Source organism: Tursiops truncatus, chromosome 7, assembly GCF_011762595.2.
Source record: "Tursiops truncatus isolate mTurTru1 chromosome 7, mTurTru1.mat.Y, whole genome shotgun sequence".
Taxonomy (NCBI): Eukaryota; Metazoa; Chordata; class Mammalia; order Artiodactyla; family Delphinidae; genus Tursiops; species Tursiops truncatus.
The window spans coordinates 7,654,110-7,678,474 of NC_047040.1; the positions used below are offsets into that span (position 1 = coordinate 7,654,110).

The 24,365-nt window shown below is 43.9% G+C and overlaps 1 protein-coding gene across 19 annotated transcripts in view; it reads right to left on the minus strand.

Moving 5' to 3' along the window:
* Positions 1-24,365, minus strand: part of DIS3L2 (DIS3 like 3'-5' exoribonuclease 2) — a 373,682-nt gene that overhangs the window by 133,439 nt on the left and 215,878 nt on the right. For 18 of the 19 annotated variants that reach the window (XR_012332932.1, XM_073807105.1, XM_033859543.2 and 15 more), the window contains one exon: positions 12,733-12,812. Coding sequence is in view for 17 of the 19 variants with exons in the window: in XM_073807105.1 (XP_073663206.1) it covers positions 12,733-12,812 (80 nt within the window). In the remaining 2 variants the exon portion in view is untranslated. Of the gene's footprint in view, positions 1-12,732; positions 12,813-24,365 lie in introns of those variants that run through there. The other variant, XR_002173993.3, reaches the window with a different exon arrangement.

Here is a 24,365-nt window from a genome sequence, read left to right on the forward strand (position 1 = left end):
TCTTAAAAGCTATTTGTCAGACATTATAAAAAATATACTAGCTTTCTTTTGCTTAGTACATTACTGGTATAGCTTTTCCCACCTTTTTACATTTAATCTTTGCGTCTTCATGTTTTAAGTGTGTGGTTATAAACAGCATATAGCTAGATTTCTCCAGTCTAACAGTCTTTGTTTTTTAGCTGCAGAGTTAAATTTGATGTGCTTATTAATTATTTTTTGGTACTTTAATATGTGCTTTTTATATGTCCTGTGCTCTCTACCACTTTGGAAGTTATTTACTGTATTTCTATTATTATTTAAAAGATATTCGAAACACTTATGGAACATGAACACTGTAACATATATGATATAAAATACAAAATAACACAGAAACTGAATATCAAAAAGTGTATCTTTATATGTTCCCAATTCGGTTATAACAGAATTAACATGCCAAATGTTTTTCAAACATTGATGATTTTTCGAAAAAGACCTTAATTAGACAATTAATAGCACTCTAATACTATAAAAATGAAAATGAGATCTAAGAGCAATGTTTGATATTTTGTTTCTACTTTTTAAGATTTACATTTTGGCAGGGCCAAAAGTGGAAACAGGAATTTTTGTTATTCAAGTAAATGAATTATGTGTTTTACTATGACATGCATGAAAGGCATTACAGAGTTTGGTTATTTGTCTTGTGCGTTTCTTTGGTGAGTAGAGGGAGCTTCTACTGCTACAGTTATAATAGATAATGCTCATAATTTGATTCAGTACTTGTACCCACAATTACGTTCTTGTAGCAAGTCATCTTCTCCCTTCCCCTTATCTCTGAACATTTTGTGAAGCTAATCTTTATAGGCTCAATTTTTTAAACTTTCTCCCTTTTTATTATAAGCACTTAAAGCTAGAAAATTTCCTCTAAGTGTTGCTTTAGCTGCACCCTTGCATGTTTCATAACTTTTCTGTATGTTTACTTTTACTAGAACTTTTATCTTTGGCAAATCTTTAAGGCTTTGGTTAAGAGTTAATTCTTCTGGAAAGGATATGCTTATGATTCTGACTGGTTTCTAGAAACATTGTCCATTTGGTGCCACTTTAAACTAGATACTTGGCTTGGAATTTTATGGGCCATGCAGGTAGTATTAATTCAGGTCCTGAGCAAACTTTCTGGGTCACTAGACATTAGAAGATACCATTAGCTGCTTTGGCACATACCTCTTTCTTTGGTTATCTGCTCTTGTTTCATTCCTGGCTTCCAAGGGCTGGCAAGACCTTTCTTGCCAGCTCAGCCATACATTTCTAAAAGATGCATCATTTTAAAGAGTTTTATTGAAGAAGAGTTCTTCAGGCTATCCATTCTATGATATTACTGGAAATGTAAGCCCTATGCAAAATATAGTGTATATACACATTTGTGCATTTTTTCCTGAGGAGAGACTGTGACTCTAAAGAGATTAAAACCACTACCATACATTCTGTTTCAGCCTTATACAAACTAAAATAGCAAATTCTACCTGATGTTTTACAGATCTCCAGGCAAGAGGAAATTCTGCAGATAACCATGTAAAGTTGATTTCCAGTCTTAAACTATAATTCAGAAAGATATATGCATCCCAGTGTTCACTGCAGCACTATTTTCAACAGCCAAGACACGGAAGCAACCTAAATATCCACAAACAGATGAACAGATAAAGAAGATGTAGTACATATATACAATGGAATATTATTCAGCCATGAAAAAGAAATGAAATAATGCCATTTGCAGCAACATGGATGGACCTAGAGAGAGATTATCATACTAAGTGAAGTAAGCCAGACAGAGAAAGACAAATACCATATGATATCACTTATATGTGGAACCTAAAAAAAAAAAAGATACAAATGAACATATTTACAAAACAGAAACAGACCCACAGACAAAGAAAACAAACTTACGGTTACCAAAGGGGAAAGGAGGGGGAGGGATAAATTAGGAAGTTGGGAGTAACACATACATACTACTATATATAAAATAGATAACCAACAGGGACCTGTACTCAATATTTTGTAATAACCTATAAGGTAAAATAATCTGAAAAAGAATATACACACACACACACACACACACACACACACACACACACACACACACGTATAACTGAATCACTGTGCTGCACACCTAAAGCTAATATGACATTACAAATCAACTATACTTCAATAAAATAAAATTAAATGAAATTTTTGAAAAAGTTGATTTCCATTCTCAAAATGTCACCTGATTTCTACATTCTGGAATTACCTTGGCATTACCTCCTTATACCAACCTAACCTCCAAACACTTCCAACAGAGGGTAATAAAAAACAAACTTTTTCAATTTCCGATGTCTCAACATGCTATTAATTAAGATCTATCTGCTAACAAAGGAATACTTGGATTTTTGTAATACCAGCTTTTCTATTTCTCTAAACTGACAGATGACCGTATTGCCATTGAAGATGTACTTGGTTGTTAAAAAGCCTGTTCTTAACTAGCAAGCCTGTTTGCCAAAATAATTAAAGGAAGAAAAGTTCTGGCTTTTGCATCATAAATTGGGTTTTTTTTGTTGTTGTTATTGTCCTTCACTACCATGTTAAGGTTTATTCAATAAGTAAATTTTATCAGAAAATTAGCACTCACTGAATTTGGAAATGGCAAGGATACAGACAGGAGGGAGACGGATAAAAATGACAATAAAAATGACAAATAAAACCAAAAAACAACTTGCTGTGGAAGCTTGTAGGTATGCAGTGAGAAGAGTACTGCAGGCTATAGAAGAGACTCATGAAAGAAAATAATGGGGAAGAAGTGAGCCTCAGATATGCCAACTCACAGAGCTGCAGGACCAGATGTCATGATCATAATATATAATTCAGTTATCTTACAGTATCACTGAGACATGAGGAGATGGACTGAAAACCATGATTGTGATGAGGGAAAGGTACACCTAATTCTAAAGAAGTAGACATTGTAGGAGGGCATGCGGTGTAAGCTTATAGGTCAGCATAAAAGCCCATAAACAACCCACAAACTTAAGGGTCGAAGCACAGTGGAAATAAAAAGGGCAAGGTAAGAAACAGAAAAAGGAGTGAAACGCTAAAAGTTTGTAACAAGATGCCTGGTTAGACCGATTAGATCAAGCGATTTTCAAATGCAGGGTACCATGCATGACACTCAGGATATAGAGATGTCCAAGGACTGCCCTGCTTTTAGGAAACAAGCAAAAAGGTGAATTAAATCCACAAGCAATGATATTTACTGCTGCATTAGACACATGAAGAAAATATGCTGATAGGATAGGAACGGTTCATTCTGCCAAGAGGAAAGGAAAGCTCCGCAGAGGTTTCATCTTGCTGTTGAACGAAATTCTGACACAGAAGTAGGAAGAGAGGCCAGGCATTCTAACTGGAGGGCAAAGGGCAGGCAGAGGCTGGGAGGCAGGGTAGAGTGAAGTGGATATGCAAAGCCTAGAGTGGCCAGACACCATTAGGGGCGCGTGCGGCGTGTGTGTGTGTGTGTGTGTGTGTGTGTGTGTGTGTGTGTCTGTGTGTCTGTGTGTGTCTGTGTGTTGGTCGAAGTGGCATTGGGAGGTGGGGAAGGTGGAAGAGGGGGCTGGGGAACTAATCTTAAAGGACTTTGATAACAACGCTCTGCTAAGAAATGTGGACCATTCCGTAGGTATGAGAAGATTTTCAAGCAGAAAAGTGACATGATCTGGTCTTCGTGTGTACATAAAAGAAAACTGGGCTTCCCTGGTAGCGCAGTGGTTGAGAGTCTGCCTGTCGATGCAGGGGACACAGGTTCGTGTCCCGGTCCGGGAGGATCCCACATGCCGTGGAGCGGCTGGACCCGTGAGCCATGGCCGCTGAGCCTGCGCGTCCGGAGCCTGTGCTCCGCAACGGGAGAGGCCACAACGGTGAGAGGCCCACGTACCACAAAAAAAAAAGAAAACTAACTGGGTAGCAAGGTAGAGGGTGCACAGCGGGGGAGGGGAGATTATTGACAAGGCCATGACAACAGTGCTGAGAGGAAGAGGAATCAAATGTGATTCCAGGATTCCCTTTTTTTTTTTTTTTGGCAGTACACGGGCCTCTCACTGTTGTGGCCTCTCCCGTTGCGAACACAGGCTCCGGACGCGCAGGCTCAGCGGCCATAACTCACGGGCCCAGCCGCTCCGCGGCATGTGGGATCTTCCCGGACCGGGGCACGAACCTGTGTCCCCTGCATCGGCAGGCGGACTCTCAACCACTGCACCACCAGGGAAGCTCCAGGATTCCCTTTTTTAAAAAAAACTTTGGTTGACTAGGTGGTAGGTGATGATGTCTTTATAAAAGTAGGGGACGGAGAAGAAACAGGTTGAGAGGGGAAGCAAGGTCCCAGCATCCTTGTCCTGGTGCCCACCATGTTCTCCCTCTCAGCAAACCCCCAAATTTGTATCATTGCAACTTCTGCTCCCACACCTAGAAGGCTAAAGAAAATCACCCAGGCTTGGTAGTATTCCAACTCAGCACACATCAACAGTGTTTGGGAAGGCCTTGTATGATCGGTTTCTGGTCAGCTCCCCCATCCAAGCCCTTTCACTATCCCCTGCTCCCCGTACACAGCCCCTTCCCCATCTGCCCTCAGCAGGAGGGCCGCTTCCTCTCACAGCTGAAGTGGGTATTATCCAGGGTTAATACTCAGCAGCGGCCCATTCCCTACGTCTTGCTTCTCTGCCTCAAGGGAAGAGGGGTTTACCCTCCATGTCTTGGCCTCACTTTCCACTTATACTCTGAATTCACTCCCACCTTCTTCTTCAAGACCTTGCAAAAGCGTCAGCTCCTCTCACTCCTATATTTTCAACTTCTCCTTCTCCAAGCTGTCCTGTCCTCCCTGCCACTCATAGGTTTCATAGCCAAGCTTCTTATGGAAAGCCACCTCCTTTCCTGTTTTCCACTCCCTTCTCCACCACCCGCAGTCTGGCTTCCCCTCCTCAAAGCCACTGACACTAGTCTCTCAAGGTCGTCAATGATCTCCTGGTTGCCAAACCCAAAGACTTCCCAGTTCTCTCTTACCTGACTCTCCTACAGCCTTTGTGGCTTTTCTGCATTTAGCCTGCTCTGCCTGCCCCCTCTCCCCTCTCTCTCCTTCGCCTCCAGGCTCCCTGGCCTCACCTCTTGGTTATTTTCCACATCTTCCCAGGGGCCCAGCGGGGTCCTCTTCTCAGTCTGTGACTTCTCCTGGGCCACCTCTCCCAGGCCCATGTACCGATGACTCCCAAATCTCCACTTCCAGCCCTAACTCCTTTGACTTGTCCCCTTCGTATTTCTACCTGGATGATTCTCAGGGACTGCAAACCCAACATGTGCTTATCTCTGAACGCACCACCTTCCCCCCAAAACCAGCTCTCCTCAATATTTCCTATTGAATGCCATTATGTTCTGCCTACTGCCCAAGCCAGAAACTTAGATGAGATTCTAGATTCTTCTCCTACTGCCAATATCAAAAGTTTACAAACTTATTCACTCATTCAACAAACATTTCCAGGTGTGTCAACTATGTAACACACAGTGTGCTGGGCACTGAGGGTTCAACAGTGAACAAAAGGACATCCCTTCTCTCGTAAAGCTTACCATCCAGGAGGACAGACCCACAAGAGTACCTTAAAGGGAATCGAGAAGCAGGGGGTGGTGGGGTGGGGAGAAGACTGTGGCAATAGGGTGGTCAGGAAGGGCCTCCTTGAGATGACATCTGAGTAGAACTCAGAGTAGTGAGGGATCTGGGAGAAGGGGGATCCGGACAGAGGGAAGAGAAAGTACAAAAGTGTTGAGACAGGAGCTGCCTGGCATGTCTGGAGGACAACACCACGGCCATGTTGGCTGGAGGAGGGCGGGTGAGACAGGGACTGTGGGGAACAAGGTTGGAGAGGCAGTTAGAGACCACAGTAGGAAGATTAGAAAAAACAAACAAACAAACGAGACAGCAGTACATCCCAGGAAGGACTTGGGTGTTTATCCTCAGCAGGACGAGAAGTCTTGGAGGGACTGGAGCGGGGGAATGACCTCATCAGATCTACATTTTACAAGGACTGCCTTGGCTTCGATCCGTAGGAAGAAAAGGCCGACACGAGAGAAAGTTAAGAGGCTCCTGCAGCGGCCCGGACCCCAAGTGCTGCCCCGATTTCCTGTCCTGGCTCTTGCCTCCCTCCAGTTCTGGCTCCTCGGCCTCTGCCTTGGTTGGGGCACTTGCTGCCTCTCAGAACTCAGACCATCTTAACACCGCGCTCAGTCCATACTCCTCACTGCCGCCACACAGATCTCTCCCACCTGCAAGTTGGATCCTGACTCTCTCCTGCTTAAAGCTCTTTGCTTCCCATTACACTCAAGATAAGACTCCCACTCCGAAAGGGAGCCTGCGTGCCCCTTTCCGGCCTTACGGCACAGGCTCCTCCCACCCTGTCACGGTGCAGTCACATTGACTTCCGGTTCTTTTTGGTGCCGAAGTCTTTGTAGCACAGGGCCAACACACACTCTGTTCCCTTAGCTTAAAACGTTCTTCCTCCCCACTGTGTGGCTCACCCCTGTTTATTCTTCAAGCTGAGGTTTAAATACTGCAGTCCGTCCCCCCACGCCCGCTCTCCATGAAGTCTAAACTTTCTAGCAGGGCCTACAAAAGAATTCATGATCTCCTCCCTGCTTTATCTACGATTACCACCCCACTTGAACCTCACGGTCCAGATATTTCAAGTTCTGTGTGGTTCCCTCCAAAATACCATGTATCTGGCGTCCTGGGACTTTGCACACACTCTTCCCTCTGCCTGGGAACCCCCTCTCCTCTCGGCAGCCTGTGAATACCACCAGAGACTCACTGAGCGCCTGCTCTGAGCCTCACACTGCCAGGGGGTGTACGGTGGGAGGATAGATAAGAAACAAGATAGTCAATAGCACTTCAGTGGGTGATGAGTGATGAGGAAAAAAGTAAAGCAAGGATGGTGGAGAGTGGGTGGGAGGGGAAGAAATTAGAGGCAGAGTGACTAGGGAAGGCCTTACTGAGAGAGCGACCCAGCTGATCTCCACTCAGCCACACGGCTCTCCAGGGAAAGAGCAATGCAGGCAAAGGGAACAGAGCGCAAAGGCTGAAGAGCACGGAAGCAAGGGGACTGGAGACTCCCATGAAGCGAGGGAGCAGAGAAGAAGAGTTAAAGAAGGCAACTAGAGAAAAGTAGTCCAAAAACTACAACCAAGAGCAAGTAGAGGGGCTTCCCTGGTGGCGCAGTGGTTGAGAGTCCGCCTGCCGATGCAGGGGACACGGGTTCGTGCCCCGGTCTGGGAAGATCCCACATGCCGCGGAGCGGCTGGGCCCATGAGCCATGGCCTCTGAGCCTGCGCGTCCGGAGCCTGTGCTCTGCAACGGGAGAGGCCACAACAGTGAGAGGCCCGCGTACCACCAAAAAAAAAAAAAAAGAGAGAAAGTAGAGCCCCCTAAGTCCAAAGAAGAGTAGATGAAAAGCCAAACACTGCACACATGTTTGCTGAATTGAAGTCAGGGACAACCTGCGTCACTGAACTTTCTGAAGCCACATAGCAGAGGGAGTAAGAAATAAATGGGAAGCAGGAAAGGAGCCGCAGCAAGCAGACTGCTCTTCAAGGTGTCCTGATGGACAAAGGAAGGTGTGAACACTCCTGAGGCTGTAGGGGGCTGAGGAAGGCCTTACAGGATGGAGACTTAAGTTTGTGAGAGGAGGAAGCCAAACCAAAGGGAAACATAAAGGGGCTGCGGTGAATGCCTGGTGGGGTAAGATCTTCCCAGAGGTGAGAACAGAACCCAGGAAGAGGGTTTGGCCTGGCTGCTGCGATGTGCTGGAACCTGGTACTCGTAAGCTCCAGGACGCCCACCCATGCTCTCTTCCTTCCCAGTAGCAGATCCAGAGCCTTCGTCTCTGCTCTTTGCTCACTAAAATTACTACCATCCATTCTATTGCTCAGGCTCTCCAGCCTAAGCCAGGGGAGCACAGTCTTTCCAGCTCCTACTTCCTCACTGCCTCCAAAGAAGATCACTCGTGACAAGAACTCTCAGCAGGTGACACATATAACCATACGGGGAAGTCCAGAGTTTAGGAATTCTGTGAAATTCGTACAGACTTTCTCCTAGTCTCTTGTTCCTATTTCCTAAGTGAGAAGGGCTCCCAGGAACAGAGCTGCCTAGTCCAGCCTCCTCAGGGAAGGGAAGGGGAAAGCCAGACAAGAGGCAAACCAGCAGGAAGTCTGGCGCCCCCTACAGCAGGGCAGGTAGTGTGCATTCCCGAGGTCCCTCAGGCTGGATGATGACCTGACAGTAGGACACAACCCTCTTTCTTCGAGTCAGATGGCTGCCCTCTGTGGGGGTGGGAAAGACGAGCAGGTGGCTGAGCACAGGGGTGCGCTCCTTGGGTGGGATTTTCGTGGTTCAGAGGTGAAGGCAGCAAGGAGGAGAGACGGGTAAGAGGGATACGACTCTGGGTATCCAGCCCAGGCAATCCATCAGGACTTCCGCTAAGTTATCGTTAAGGTGTAAATTCCAATTTCCAAAAAGCCTCAAGGATGAATGGATTTGTTTATTTATTCTTAATTCATTCATCCATTCACTCATTTTCCCCCAGTGGTTTTCAGTATACTCACAGAGCTGTGTAACTCTGAGCTAGTAATTTCAGAACATTTTCATCACCCCCCAAAGAAACGCCAAACCCATTAGCAGTCAGTCCCCACTCCCCCTTTCTCCAATCCTTCATTTCTAAGGTCTGGCTAGGATAACCCTGCCATGGTCAATGGCAGAGCACCCATTACAGAACAAAACATTAGAGAAACAAGATGCCAGAGAAGCAGGGAACATCGATTTCCTGTAGGATCTGTTGGGAGCCTGAATCAACTAAAAGCTGAATAAAGGTCCTGACTTGTCTGACTGATAATTTCCTCTCTCAGAGACTAGAGCAAAGCAATAATGCAGGTTTAATTGAACAGAACAGGTGGCTGGAAGTGGCTGGGAGAGAGTCACCGTGGCCTGGCAGCCAGGGAGGAGAAGTCTGGATACAGGCAGCCATTTACCTCAGAGCTCATAAAGGCAGAAGTAACACCGTGACATGGGAAACGGGCTCCAATTTAATATGCTACAGGACATAGAAAAATATACAGCATGCTTAACTGGGAAGCTGTAATTCAGATATACATGACAGCCATTATCTAGCATCTGAGGAGTTGTCACAGGAGAGATGAGACTTATTCTATAGGCTCCCCAGGGGCATGCATGGGACCAACGAGTGGAAAATTACAGGAAGACAGTGGTATTTCAGATCATTACAGGGAAGGATTTCCTGATAGTCACGCAATCTTAAGGCCAGGTGGGCTGCCTGTAAGGTAGAGAGTTAAAGTGCAACCTGGATATTCAGTAAGTAGATACTGCAGAGGTAATCTGAAAACCAGAGGGTGATGTGACAACTGTGGCGCTCCCACACTTGAGCGGTGAGGTCAACTGTGAGGTGTGTTGCAAAGGTCTGTTACAGTAATCAAACACTGGAGTGTGTGACTTACTGTCTTTAGGTTCTGGGTTATCATTATAACCAGTCTTACTCACTTACATTATTAAATATCTCCTTGAGCTAAAGTGAAAGACTCCATGTTAAAGTTAGCGGGCTGGTTAATGCTCACGGGAATGTTGCCCTCAAGTGTGTTTATAGGCTGTAAGAGGTGAAAAATTACCGGGCTAGATGACTGGTAGAATCTCTTCCAAAGCTGAGATTCCTCAAGGGTAGAGGGCACCCCCTCCTCAGCCTTCCAACCTAAACATGATCTACTGGGGAGCAGGTGTCACTGTGTTTCTGCAGAATTCACCTGCAGACCGTAATGTCTAAATCTCGCACCTAGAGGAGATACTGGTAACAAGTCCTGGGGGTTCATCTGAACTCGACAGAAAGACAGAGTAAGGACTAAGTAAGTTACTTCTGTCTGTGCGTTTTATCTTCACAGAAGAGTCATTCAGATGATTTCAATGGGACCAAAGGAAAGTTTAACCTTTATATTTTCTTTAAATAAAAATGGTTATAGATGATGTAAATATGCCCAGAAAACATTATTTGCTTTTTGAAACATTAAACTTTTTTTCCTCTAAGCAAGAACTGACATGAACTGGTAACTACCAGAGCCTGAACTCAGCCAGTCTCACCCCAATCCAAACTGGAACTGACTTTCACTTTTCCTCTCCCTGGGTAAATGGCCTTGGCGGAAACAGCTGTCACAAAGGCCAACTGTAGAAGTGCCACCGTAAAAAACGCTCGACTGCCCAACTCCTCGCCAATGCTCTGCCGGGTCCCTTTTCTGCTGCCCTGCCAAACGACCAGATGTTAATTACTCCCCTGGAATGCAAGAATAACTAAGCAGACGGGAGGTATCTGATCACCTGGTGCGGCGGCTACTGGGCAGCCTGTGATTTCTGGCACCTCATAATTTTTTTTTATTACAAAATTTTTTCATTATGAAGCTATTATTACCACATTATAAAAATTTGGAAACTAGGGAAAAGAGAAAAATCCCTTATGAACCCGTCATCCTAATAAAATCACTGTTTGCATTTTGCTGAGTTATCTACTCTTCTTCATGGCTCTCTGTATACGATTAGATGGACTGCATGCATTTAGCCTCCTCTGCAGAGCATCTGCAGCAGCTTATATAAACACACATCATCAGACAGACAGCTCCATGCAGACATGCTCTCTCCGAAACCAGCTGGTCCTCCTGATTTCCCCATTTCTAACTTGTCGATTCCATCTCATCGCCATCCAGGTTGAAACTTTTGCCCCGTCTTGGATTCCCCTCCCTCAACTCCAAATCCATTTCCACTGATTCTTTTCTGTCATTACCCCTTTTTCATAGCTCTCCTCCCCACCCCCATGAATAATGCCACCACCTCCAGTCCAGTTTCTTCTACTTACATCTCTAAACAATTATAATGTTTCCCTGACTCATTTCTCTGCCTCTACTTCCTCTCCTTTTCCTTCATCTTGCGCTGCTAAATGATTTCCCTCGTTACGAATGCTCTCCCTGAACAGCACACTGAAAACAATTGGTTTTCGACTGTCTGACAAAGCATATTCTTCGGTTGGAAATTTATAAACATGTACAACTTGTCCCCAGTCAATCCTTCCTGCTCCACCTTTTCCCTACACGAAGCCTCTGCTGGTAACCTGGTACCCTAGACACGACACGTAGCGTGCGGGGTGAGTGGGGCAAGACACGTGCCTGTTGCCTGGTGCCCCTGCCAGGGGGATATCATGTGAGCCGGCTGAGATGGGGTAACAGGGATTAGGCCTACCCTTCCACCATTAACGACTATAGACGTGGCCAAAATAAATGAAGCAACTGTTTCCAAGCATTAGGCTACAAACAGAGCAGGGCTATGAAGCTGGAGAGAAAGGAAATACAGGAAGCGAGGTCCAGTGTCGCCTGGCTTTCTGCCGGGGGTGGGGGGGCACTTTTCAACTGGGACTCAGAGAAGTGGATGTGAGAGTGATATGCCCAAGCCTTTCCATGCAGCAAAGATTGCTCAGGATATAAGAAACCAACGTAGTATTTGCTTTTTTAAGTAGGCTGCTTAAAGTTTAGATTTAAAAAGTATATAATTCCTCTGAAATTTCCATGGGAACTTTTCTCTCTTTATGCTTTATCTTCCTTTCAATTTTCTTTAGTTGAAAACACTGAGCACCATTGCCCACAGTTTCAAGGAAGACTCACTAAAAGAAGATGAAAGCATTTCTGGGCAGTGATGTTTTCTGTCTCTCAGCTTTGTATCTACTGAGCCTCACTGTCTTTTATGGAGAAGAGACAACACGCTGAGCCCATGAAGTTTTGCATTAATGGAATATGTGAACATTTCTGCAGTGTTTGCCAAGACCAGGCCACTGGGCCACCGACACTGTGCAGGAGACTGAAGCCGCAAGATTGCATACCATCACGGGCAAGCCATCAAAGGCCACGTTAGTGCCAAAGCCATATCAGAGAATAACTAGAGCCACAGCAGTCACCAGACCCCACCCTGGCGAGGGGCAGGAAGCAGCTGCAGACTCTAAGCGGCTCATCTGGAGGGGCATTAGGAAGGGCATGGCTAGGGTTTGCTCTTCTCACACCTCACACATCTCCCCCTCCCCCATGATAGTTTTCAAAGACCAGTGGCATCAAATGCCACTTTTTCCTTCCTGGCTCCATCCCAGAAGAATGTTTCAGGAGCCTAACAACTGCCTTCCGCAATTTGCTGGACAGATGAAGACCTGCACGGGGCAGAGCAAGTTTCTCCAGCCCGGGGCCATGAGGGACTTCCTCAGGGGAGGCGTTCCTGCCGCCTCTGCTGAGCACGTCTTTGGACAGCACCCCTTGAATCACCCCAGTGTGTCGTTCAATTCAGGTAAAAAAAACTCTGTGCTTCTCCGAGGCAGAGCTTAGGGGCCTTCTTTAACACACTATGCCCTCACTGGAGCCTCCTGCAGGGCCGGGCCTGAAATTAGTTCTTCTGCCCTCACTGCTGTCCCTCCTGAGGCCCGAGAAGGGTCCTAGCAAGAGGACGTTTCTTATTCTCATGCTCACTGAAGTCGGGCAGGAGCACAATCTCTAGGTCACATGCTGTGTAGGCTCAGGGGCCTACGGCAAGTTCAGGGAGTACCTGGGCAGCCAGGCTGGCCACACAGGGGTGCCCGCTGCCTGCCACCTAGAGGGGGAGAGAAGATTCCATCCTACCGTCAGCGACGGGCTTGCAGGAGAGGGCGTCATCGAGGTCTCGGGCAGTTGATGGGTCGATGGTGAAGACACAGTCTTTTCTAGGGAAGATTGAAGACATAATTAGCGAGGCCACAAATAACAGAAACTTTACCCCACTGTAGTACAGCTTTAAAGAACAGCTCTTTTGCAAGTGTATAAACGGTAGACAAAGTGGGGAGTAACTTCCCTCTTGTCTCTCTAACAGGGGATCTTTAATAAAATGCAAACTGGGGGAAGATAACAAGGCTCCGTACTGTCTCTGAGTGTCTTTCTCTTTCTCTCTGCTGACTGGCCCCTACTTCTCCTTGATCCTGAGTTAGAACAGGTGTGAGTGGGTGGAAGTGAGGCGGCTTCCATGAATGGGGCTTCCCAAGAAGTTTCCTGACAAGAGGGGCAAGTCCCTTTGGCAAATTACTCTCCAACAGTCAGTTCTTTCTTTTGCCTCCCTCTTCCTCAGTGGCTGATGGGAACCTGTCCTTCAAGGATCATATGAGGATGATTTACTGCTCCTTCTATCTTGTGCCAAAGAATAAACCGTCTGGCTCGTGACACAGGGGGATGGGACTCAAGAATAGGTTCTGCAGAAAACTTTGGGCCCGTACAGTTAGCCATGATGCAATTCTACATGGAAATGGCCCTAATCACAGTTTATTTCCATGAAATAATCATATACTTCATCCAGGCTCACATAACTGAGTACACCCTATGCCTCTTTATGTCCACACAGTATCCCTAGGCACACCTCATTCTTAATCTGTGAAGCCCCTGGACGTTCTCATTTTGCTTTAGAATTTCCCAAATAACATGACCCACCCAACCTACCCATTCACACCATATAAATACCTAAGATTTGGGCAGTCGGTCCTAAGTTCTCCACACCTCCTGCCCCGTCTTCCGGGGCACTGGCCTGGGAGTCAGGGTGTTTAGCAGGAACCACCCTCCCTTCCCCACACACAGGCTCTCTAGTCAGCACTCCCTGCCCCCACTGCACTCTCCTCAAGTTCTTCCTCCACTCCCTCCAGTACTATCAGCCCCACTGCTGCCATTCCCCGGTCCCCTCCCGCCTCATCCACACTCATGATGATGGACATCCTGGCAGTCACCACAATTAGTTGGCTTTGTTCTTAAAGTCTTATTTCCTATGTTGCTCTTCTGCTCAAAACTTCCCCAAAGCCCTCACAGGCTGCCAAGCAGCTCTGGGTGCCGGGCTGCAAACCTCTCGAGGCCTTCCTTTACCTGTCCCCTTGCTGTTCAGTTCCCTTATTCCTGATAACCCTTCACCAGCCCTCTCTGATCCTCCACACTGATCATCTCACCACCATAATACCTTGATTCTAAGACCGTATTAATTCTAGGACACACTATCAATTCAATAATAGCTTTTTGGGGAAACAAAAACCCCGAGCATGTTAAATATATACATTGATTTTAAAGTACTTCAGGATTTCAGAAATGTCAAGATGTTTTTTTAAAAAAGACTCTTAAATGGTGAGTGGATAAATGGATAACTAAACTATGGTACATCTACACTGTGGAATACCACTGAGCAACAAAAAGGAACAAACTACTATACATGCAACAACTTGGACGAATCTCAAAGGTATTATGTCAAGGAAGCCACTCTCACAAGCTTATATAGTCTATGATTCCATTTATATGACATTCTCAAAAAGACAAAATTATGTAACAGAGACATAAGTGATTTTCAGGGCTTGGGGAAGGTGGGATGAAAAAGGGGTGCTTGTGGGCTTCCCTGGTGGCGCAGTGGTTGAGAGTCCGCCTGCCGATGCAGGGGACACGGGTTCGTGCCCCGGTCGGGGAAGATCCCACATGCCACGGAGCGGCTGGGCCCGTGAGCCGTGGCCGCTGAGCCTGCGCGTCCGGAGCCTATGCTCCACAACGGCAGAAGCCACAACAGTGAGAGGCCCGCGTACAGCAAAAAAAAAAAAAAAAAAAAAAAAAAAAAAAAAAAAAAAGAAAAAGGGGTGCTTGTTCGGAGGGAATGGAGCTTTTCTGTATCTTGACTGTGGTGGTGGCTACATGAACCTACATGTGTCGACATTCAAAGAACTGTACAACAAATAAAGGCCAATTTTACTGTTTATTAATTTAAATTTTTTAAAATTTTAAATGTGATTTCTGAATCAAGGAAAGTAAAAAAAAATTGTTAATAGAATTGATTGATGGGTAGTAGAATTATGGATTAATATTTTTCCTTTATACTTGTCCATATTTTTCAAATTCGCACTATGATTAAGTATTACTATTATAAGTGGAAAAAATTAACACTGTATAAAATCTCCTCCAATCAAAAAATAATCAGATACATAATACTGCTTATAAGGATATTCAACAATCTTATAGACTCCTATTGCTTAATACAGTTAATAGCTTTAAAATGATGAATCTGGTAAAACTATATACTCACTGGTACACCAAGAAAAGGGGACAGGGAAAGGTGGGTGCCACTCAGGTGGAGGGACAAGAGCACTTAGAGCACAGTCCCAGGAAGGGTGCTTCACCAGAAGATTCACTCTTCTCACTAAACATCTCAAGAATAGGCACATACAGTGTGGGGAACATAAATGCTGAGGTCTCAGGAGATAAAGAAATAATTTGTTTCACTATGTAAAAGAAACTGTAATTACACAAGAGTGCCAGAGGAAAAGAGAAACACCGATGTCCCCTGGAAAGCAAGCTCTTGGAGGGCTTTGTGTTACAGTGCTATGAACAGAGGGTGCAACTCACAAATGTTTGTTAAATGAATGAATGCATGCATGCTGACAGGAAGAGACAAGGAAGTGAAATTAATCCTGATACCATGGTAATGGGCTCTAAATTGGTGAGGATCTTGAACTTGATTCACAAGGTAAAGAGGGAACTGTCTGCTTCTTGTTCCTCTTTGTATCCCCCATAGAAGCCAGCAAAATGCACTGTATATCCTGAGTACTCAATAAATACCCGTTGAACTGAAACTGAAATGTTAGACTTGGTGGTGGGAAAGTTTGGGTTCTCCATCAACCATCATAATGACAACATAAGAAACTGAAAGAACGTTCCTCAAGTTAAAATAAAAAATACTCTTAGTTTGATGGGGGCCACAGTTTACTGGTTTACCTGGAGAGTTGAGTGGGAAGTTATATTTTCTTAAAATCAAATGTCTCTGGGTGTTTTGAGACTTTTATTTCTATGAATGAATAATAATGCCCATTAAAACACTTCCAGCCTCCAATCAATTCAGCCATGTGTGACACAGTAAAACTTTAAGGCTTCAACTATTAGTTTGCAAAAGTCATTTTTGAGAGGGCCCACACATCGTTTCTGAGAAAAACCTTAGACTAGCCTGTAAGCACTCAAACCAATCCTCTACTACACTTTTTTAAGAAAATCTGCTCTTAAGCCAGAAACATAAAAGTCTAAATTAAAACAACTCTGGACATATATCACAGCAAGATGTTTTTTGACCCACCTCCTAGAGTAATGGAACTAAAACCAAAAATAAACAAATGGGACCTAAGGAAACTTAAAAGCTTTTGCACAGCAAAGGAAACTATAAACAAGACAAAAAGACAACCCTCAGAATGAGAGAAAATATTTGCAAACGAATCAACAAAGGATTAATCTCCAAAATATATAAACAGCTCATGCAGCTCAATACTAAAAAAACAAACAACCCAATCCAAAATGGGCAGAGAACCTAAATAGACATTTCTCCAAAGAAGACATACAGATGGCCAAGAAGCACATGAAAAGCTGCTCAACATCACTAATTATTAGAGAAATGCAAATCAAAACTACAATAAGGTATCACCTCACACCAGTCAGAATGGCCATCATCAGAAAATGTATAAACAATAAATGCTGGAGAGGGTGTGGAAAAAGGGAACCCTCTTGCACTGTTGGTGGGAATGTAAATTGATACAGCCACTATGGAGAACAGTATGGAGGTTCCTTAAAAAACTAAAAATAGAATTACCATATGACCCAGCAATCCCACTACTGGGCATATATCCAGAGAAAACCATAATTCAAAAAGACACATGCACCCCAATGTTCACTGCAGCACTATTTACAATAGCCAGGACATGGAAGCAACCTAAATGCCCATAGAAAGACGAACGGATAAAGAGGATGTGGTACATATATACAATGGAATATTACTCATCAAGGAATGAAACTGGGTCATTTGTAGAGACGTGGATGGACCTAGAGACTGTCATACAGAATGAAGTAAGTCAGAAAGAAAAAAACAAATATCGTATATTAACGCATATATGTGGAATCTAGAAAAATGGTACAGATGAACTGGTTTGCAAGGCAGAAATAGAGACACAGATGTAGAGAATGTATGGACACCAAGGGGGGAGAGGCGGGGGGGTGGGATGAATTGGGAGATTGGGATTGACATATATACACTAATATGTATAAAATAGATAACTAATAAGAACCTGCTGTATAAAAATAAATAAAATAAAATTTTTTAAAAATTAAAAAAAAAATTAACCACCACACACAAAAAATAATATAAAAATAAAACAACTCTGAGGAATGGTACTCAGGGAAACTTGCTGGAAGACATACCATCCAAACATTATTTTTGATCAGGGGTCGGTAAACTATAGCTCACAGACCAAATTGGGCCTGCCACCTGTTTCTGAATGGTCTGCAGGCTAAGAATGGTTTCTGTCTTTTTAAATGATTGGGAAAAAAAAGAAGAAAAATATTATTTCATGACACGTGAAAATTATATGAAATTCAAATTTCAGTATACATAAATGAAGCTTTATTGGAATACACTCATGCTTTTTGGATACAATGGCAGAGCTGAGTAGAGTAGTTTTGACAGGGACTGTATGCTAAAATATCTATCTGACCCTTAGGAGACAGTTTGCTGATCCCTGTTTTAGATCAGTGTTTCCGAGTAAGTGTTTTAATTTTTTTAAAAAGGTCTTGTGATTAAATCAGTTTGGTAAATGCTGAGCCAATTTTTTTTTCTTTTTTAAATTAATTTATTTTATTTTTGGCTGTGTTGGGTCTTCGTTGCTGCGCGCGGGCTTTCTCTAGTTGCAGCGAGTGGGGGCTACTCTTCGTTGTGGTGCGTGGGCTTCTCATTGCAGTGGCTTCTCTTGTTGCAAAGCATGGGCTCTAGGCGAGCAGGTTTCAATAGTTGTGGCACGCAGGCTCAGGAGTTGTGGCTTGCGGGCTCTAGAGAGCAGGGTCAGTAGTTGTGGCGCATGGGCTTAGTTGCTCCGTGGCATGTGGGATCTTCCCAGACCAGGGCTCGAACCTGTGTTCCCTGCATTGGCAGGCGGATTCTTAACCTCTGCACCACCAGGGAAGTCTCAGTTTTTTAATAGTAGGACTTCTCAGAGCCTTCAGTACGCTGGTATCACACAGTTCTTGCCAGACCCATTTGATCTTGGCACTTTTTTTGTGGCACAGAATCTCCCAGACACCTTTGAAAGGTGATAAACTACACTGCAACACCCTGCACAGGCCTCCCGTGGAGTCCTTCTCACATGGGGCCTTAGCACCAAGCCTACCCCATGGAATACTGCAAGAAGTCAAACAAGTGTCTATGCTATTTGCTGCAGGGAAGCTGATGAGGGCCTTGCTCGTTTGCTCACTCAGTGCCCCTTTCATGAGCACTTCAGGAGCAAGTTTATGCAGTGCAAGGACTCGCTCTGCTTCTCTTGAGCTGATGGTGTGCTTGTACCTTATACACATGTGAATTTTATCCTGTTAAGTTTCCTTCTTTGCTTTGCCTGCTAGGAAACTCAGAAGAACATGTGTGATCTGTTTCCAGAGGATCTTATTTGTAGTTTGAACTTTGTGAACTAACCTTTATCCTGGTGTACCTAATTTTCCTATTCATATAACCCTTTTGCCCTGTAGCCGAATTTAAAAATTATTCATTGCATTATATGTGTATCTGCAAGTTGCCTTAAATCATTAAAAAAAAAACAGGGTACAAAAACATACACACATATATTGAGGAGTTACATTTCAGAATCATGTGTTGAGGGGATGCTGGAAGAAAGACGGACATTCAGTATAGGCTACTAAGAGAACTAACTTCTAGACAGAGTAAAACTTGGAGAGCTCCCAGCAAGTATTTGTACTGTAGCAGTGGACTCCAAACTTGCTCTCTCGCGATGGAAAATTGGGAGAAGTAAGGGAACAGTGAGTGACCCTGACGAACCCCAGTCCTCAGTGCTGAGAGCCAGTGATTTAATCTGTTGTCATCACCACAATTACGAAGCGGCCACGATGTGGTGCATGAGGGCTCCTTCTGGTCGTGGGCCACAGCGGCTGCGGGCTGCTGGCCTCAGCACTTGGGAGCCTGGCCCCACAGGGGCAGTGCTCCATGCAGCAGTTACACTCCGTTAACATGCTTTTGGGATTTTACTGGCTCCTTTTCTGGAAGGCTTTGGACTCACAACCTGCAGGGAGCAGCCTGGCCTGCCAGCTTTTAGAACCTGTGAGACCAAATATTTAAAGAGTTCCGCAACAATGGTTAGAAAGAAGCTAACCCTGACCCACAGAAAATAAAGTGCCAGGTGGGGGAGGGAACGAATGAGGCTCCAGTGCATGAGGCTGCAGAATTCCAATTCAGAGCAGCGTTATGTAACCAAAATTTCTGAAGGCACGTGACTGAAGGGCTTAGTCGAACTTTTTAAAGGGACAGAAAACTTCGAAGATTGTTTTACTCAAAGCCATTGGTCCGAGAAAAGAACACATGAAGTATAACTAAAAGGCTTCTATAATCCATTATGACCTGGCCAGGAATCCCAGGGAATAACGAAAGCACAGAAAGAACTTCTGTTCCTCTGTCACTCACACACTCTTCCTCTGACCTTGCGTCCTCTTCCTCCTCAGGGGACCAACATCTCTACCTCCTTGCAGCTGGAGGCAGCTGTCTAGTCTCCACAGCAACATTTACTCACCACGTTGTCACCATTTACCTCACTGGATTTCGGCCATGGCCCCTACGACATCACAGAAATTGCTCTCCCAAGGTCATGGCTACTGCCAGATTAATCGTCTTAAAGCATGTGCCTGGTAAAAAAGCCTTCATCAACTCCTTACTGACTAAAATAGAAACTCAGCTCAGAATTCAAAGCCCTTCATGATATGGCCCCGGCCTGCATTTTTCTAGTCCGATTGCACACTCCCAACGTGTACCTCGTATGACAAACTTTTCTCTACACCCTCTGGTCCCTGAAACACTGTTCGTGCTGTTCCCAACATTAGGACATTTATCCCACCAATCTCCAATGTCTAAGACCTACCTAACTTTTAAAGGCCTGGCTGCAATGCCATCTTTTTTCCAGGGAACCTTCATGGCTCCAGAGAGTAGAAGCTGCCTCTCCCCCAGCTGCCCTGCCCATGCCTGCAACCTGCCCCAGTGCAATGGCACTGACCACTACCCCTGGCATGCTGGCGGCTACTTATGGACATGTCTCATCACTGTGACAAGGCTGAGAGCTCCTCAAGGTCTGGCTCTGATCCTGACCTATCTGTGTATCTCTTCCAGCACACTGAAGGCACACATGTAATGAATAGCTGATGGATACGTGAATGAAAAAATCACCAAAGGGGCCTCTTTAGCACTTTTCCATTCAATTTTGCCACTGTGACTTGGGAAATACATTTAGGATTAGAACTCATGACCTCCTGGCATCCAACCCTGTGGTCACACCACAGTGTTATTGTTTCCAAGGGTGTCCTTTTCTGTCTTCATCCCATCTTCTTTTCTCATAAAACAGTGTTTTACAAACTGTGGTTCAGGGACCAATTCCAGACTAACAAAATTTATAGAGGCCCTCCTCTGTCCGTGACTCTGGGTTTGTCTCCTTGCTCACAAGCAATTCTGGTGAGGAGGATCTGGGTCAATGATGGCGAATGGGTGAAAAGGGATGGAAAATATTTAAGAAATAACCTTACGAGGATAAAGAGTACAGTTTTTTACCACTTTCTTAGATTAGATGCTATCAGAGTTTATACAGAAACCAGGTAATTTTATGTAAACTGGAGCAGGAAAAGTAACTAAAAAGCTGGAGCACTCAACCACGTGATGCGTCTCTACGGAGCACCATGCGGGGAGTCCAGCCAGATGGGTGCTAAGATGAACCAGCCAAGTCAGATGCTGAACTCGTCTGAGCTTCCCTTTCACACTGACTTTCCTCAGGGATGCGCCGACCTCTCCTCTCGAAGGCCATGGAGGAGGGAGCATCATTCGAACCTGAATCAGCGCCCCTTAGTGCAGCAGGGCCGGACCGTTTATTTTTTCTGATGGCAGCTGTGGATATGTTAATACTCTTTCAAAACTCAGTTCTACTGCCACAACAGATGCTAAAAAGTCTGACACAGACCACAGATTCTTCAGAACAGAAAAAGACTGAGGTCTATTTAAAGCAGAAGGAGATCTTGGTCCATCTGTCCCTCCACTTCCTCATAGTGATGGAATGACACACAGGAGGCCACAAAGAGAACAGAAAGAATGGAGGCAATGCTCTGGGCAGGCTCTTTTCACCCAGCTAGGGGTTTTTAATCTAGGGTCCACCAAAGGTCTACCTCAAGCTTTAGCAAAATTCTAGACCAAGTGAATGTAGTAATTAGGTTACTTTCCAAAGGACTGTGATAAGATGAGAACGGAATCAGAAATGACTAAAATGGTCTCCCTTGTTATATCCATTTACTCACCCACTCACTGAACCTCTCGCCATTCTGTGCCTCTTTTTATACTTCAAAAAAACGACACCCTGGAGCAGAGGTCACAGGACAAGGTTGGCCTGGTACCCTGGGAGCCAGAGGCCACGGCATGGGCCAGGAAAGCCACGGTTTAAACTTAGAGAATATGTTAAAATTAACTTGCTTCCCCTCAATTTTCATTCTGAAAAATGTTAAACTTTCAGGAAAATTTAAAGAATAGTAAAGTTAATATTCATATACCCTTCATTAAGATTCATCAAATGTCAACACTTTGACATATTTGCTTTATCTTTCTCCTCCCTCTGCTCCTCCCTTCATATACCTAGCTTTTTTTTTTACATCTGAACTATTTTAAATTATGTAGTACAGATCATGATACTTTACCCCTCCATTCTTTTGCATGTGTTTTCTAAGAATAAAGGCATTCTTCTACAGAACCAGAATACTACCACCACAGTTAAGATTAATTACCTCTATCCAATTTACAGATCATATTTAAATGTCTTCAATTGTCTCACAAAATTGTTTCCCTCCTGATCTAGGCTCTAATCAAGGTTTACACAGTATTTGGTAGTCATGTCTCTTTAGTCTGTTTAATGTATATGAATCCCTCTATCTTTATTTATTATTTTTAAAAAATATAACACTGCTTTTGTTTTTTTGAAGAGTCCAGGCCAGTTGTCTTGTAGAATGTCTCACGTTCTAGATTTATCAGCTTGTTTCCTCATGGAAGGAAGAAGAGAGGAAAGGACAGAAATAAATCAAACGTGGCAAAATTAATCCTCTCTGAATTTCCAACAAACAGAAAGTTAGGTTTTAAGTCTTGACTACATTCACGGTGAACTTTTGCCGTGAATACTTCACAGGGGATAGTGTGCAATTCGTACTGCATTCCTCCAGCAGGCACAGACTGTGAGGGTGCCAGACTTGATTTGCTAAGGTGCTAACAGCCAGAGCTTTCTATTATAAGGCTACCTTTTACTCTTTATAATTAATATGTAATCTGTGGAATAAGACTTTTAGATCATGTGACTATCCTGCTCTCAAAGAACCTTTCAGCCAGTGATTCTAGCTTCCACTGATGCTTTTTGCCTGAATCAATCATAACTTTGCAAGTTGTAAAATGGTGATTTTCTAATCCTATAATACTGTCTGTATTTATGAGCTGACTCTTCTGTCAAGAGCTTTTCCTGCACTGACCCTACTTTGTTGTTTGTTTGTTCGTTTTTGGTTTCTTTTTGAGTATTATTACAGAATCACTGACTTAAAAAAAATTAAATGTATTATCCATTACCATTACTATTCTTTCTGATACTCAAATTGTCCCAAATGAGGTTGGTGGAGGCCCTTTCAAGTGATCCCGTGCTCTTGCAATGTGTCTCCACAAGTCTTGGAGCATTTCTGTGCTGTTTGGCACAGTAACTATTTCAGGCTCACCTTATACATTTCCTGCCCAGGCTAATAATCACCATGTCCCTAAGGAGCCCAGGTTTCTTCCAGTGGGGAATGAACGTTATGTAGAAGCCAACACAGGGCTCTAGAGCGCTATGCTCATTACTACTCAGGTGTCATTACTTCTAGGCCCTTTTAGTGAGCTGAATTAGAAAATACTGAGTTAAACCGTATGAAATTGCTAATATTTGACTAGTTACGGCCTAAAACTGGCAATTTCCTGTGGCTCAACCTAATATACTGCTTAAAAGTCATGAGTCACATTTACACCTCCAACTGAACTCTAATACTACAGAGGTCTTCCTCCTCTTCCCACATTCTATATTTATACTTTTATTCTTCCACTGAGAGCCTCAGCTCCCAATGGCTTCAATATTTAAAACAGTTTCAGAATTACAATCCCAGTATCCACTAGCAACAAAGTATCTATGAAGATTTCTTTGGAGTTTTATCATTAGAATATAGTCACTAAGGATGTACAAAGTGCTCAAAAAGCATAGTGCCCAAAAGTTACCTGAATCCTTTCTTTCTCTGTGTAGTAACGCTATACATTTGATAAACATTAGTACCATTTGTTATTGTCTTATGTCGATTTTAGAGATTTTGCTTTTATTTCCTTTTAAATTTAATTTTATTGTTGAATATTTAAATGGTTCAAAAGTTAAAGTATACTCAGAGAAGTCTTATCTCATTTCTATCCTTCTACCTTATTCCTACCCCCTAGAGATAACTATTTCATCATTTTCTGGTTTATTCTTTTTTGCATTTCTGCTTTCTTTTTGATATATATTTTTTCTCATTTTCTCTTCTTTCTAACACGAACAGTCGAATCCTATAAATTCTCTCTTGCAACTTGCTTTTTCACTTAACAATAAATCCTGGAAATTACTCCATATCAGTTCAGTGGCCAGAATCGACAGAGTTGGAAGTTCCTCAGAGTTCACCCTAGTCCAAAACTTATCCCCCAAATGTCTCCGAACCAGAATCAATCACACAGATCAACCCACATCTTGAGTACTCAGGATAAGGGGATAAGTCACTGACTTATTAGGCAGGCCATTCAATTTCAGACAGGAGCCCGAACTATTGGAAAGTACCTTTATAAGCTGAGCTGAAATCTGATTCTGAGAAACTTCACAATTCAGCCCTTTGCAGCCACAAAGAATTAGCTGGATCCCTCTTTTGCCATGCAATCCTGCAGCCATGAATTTTCCCAAGAAATAGGCCCATCCCTTTCTTGTTCTAAATGGCTGAAAACTATGTGTAATTGTAGCTCTTTTCATAAATTTTCACTTATTTTGTGTCAAGCACAAATTGAAGTTGTAGGAACCAGTACAATGTCAATGTGAAGGTATCAGAGGTTAAGAGAAAGAAGGCCAGAATTCCTTCATTCAATATTTACAGGCATTTACTGCTCTAGGTGTCTGCGACACATTTGAGAACAA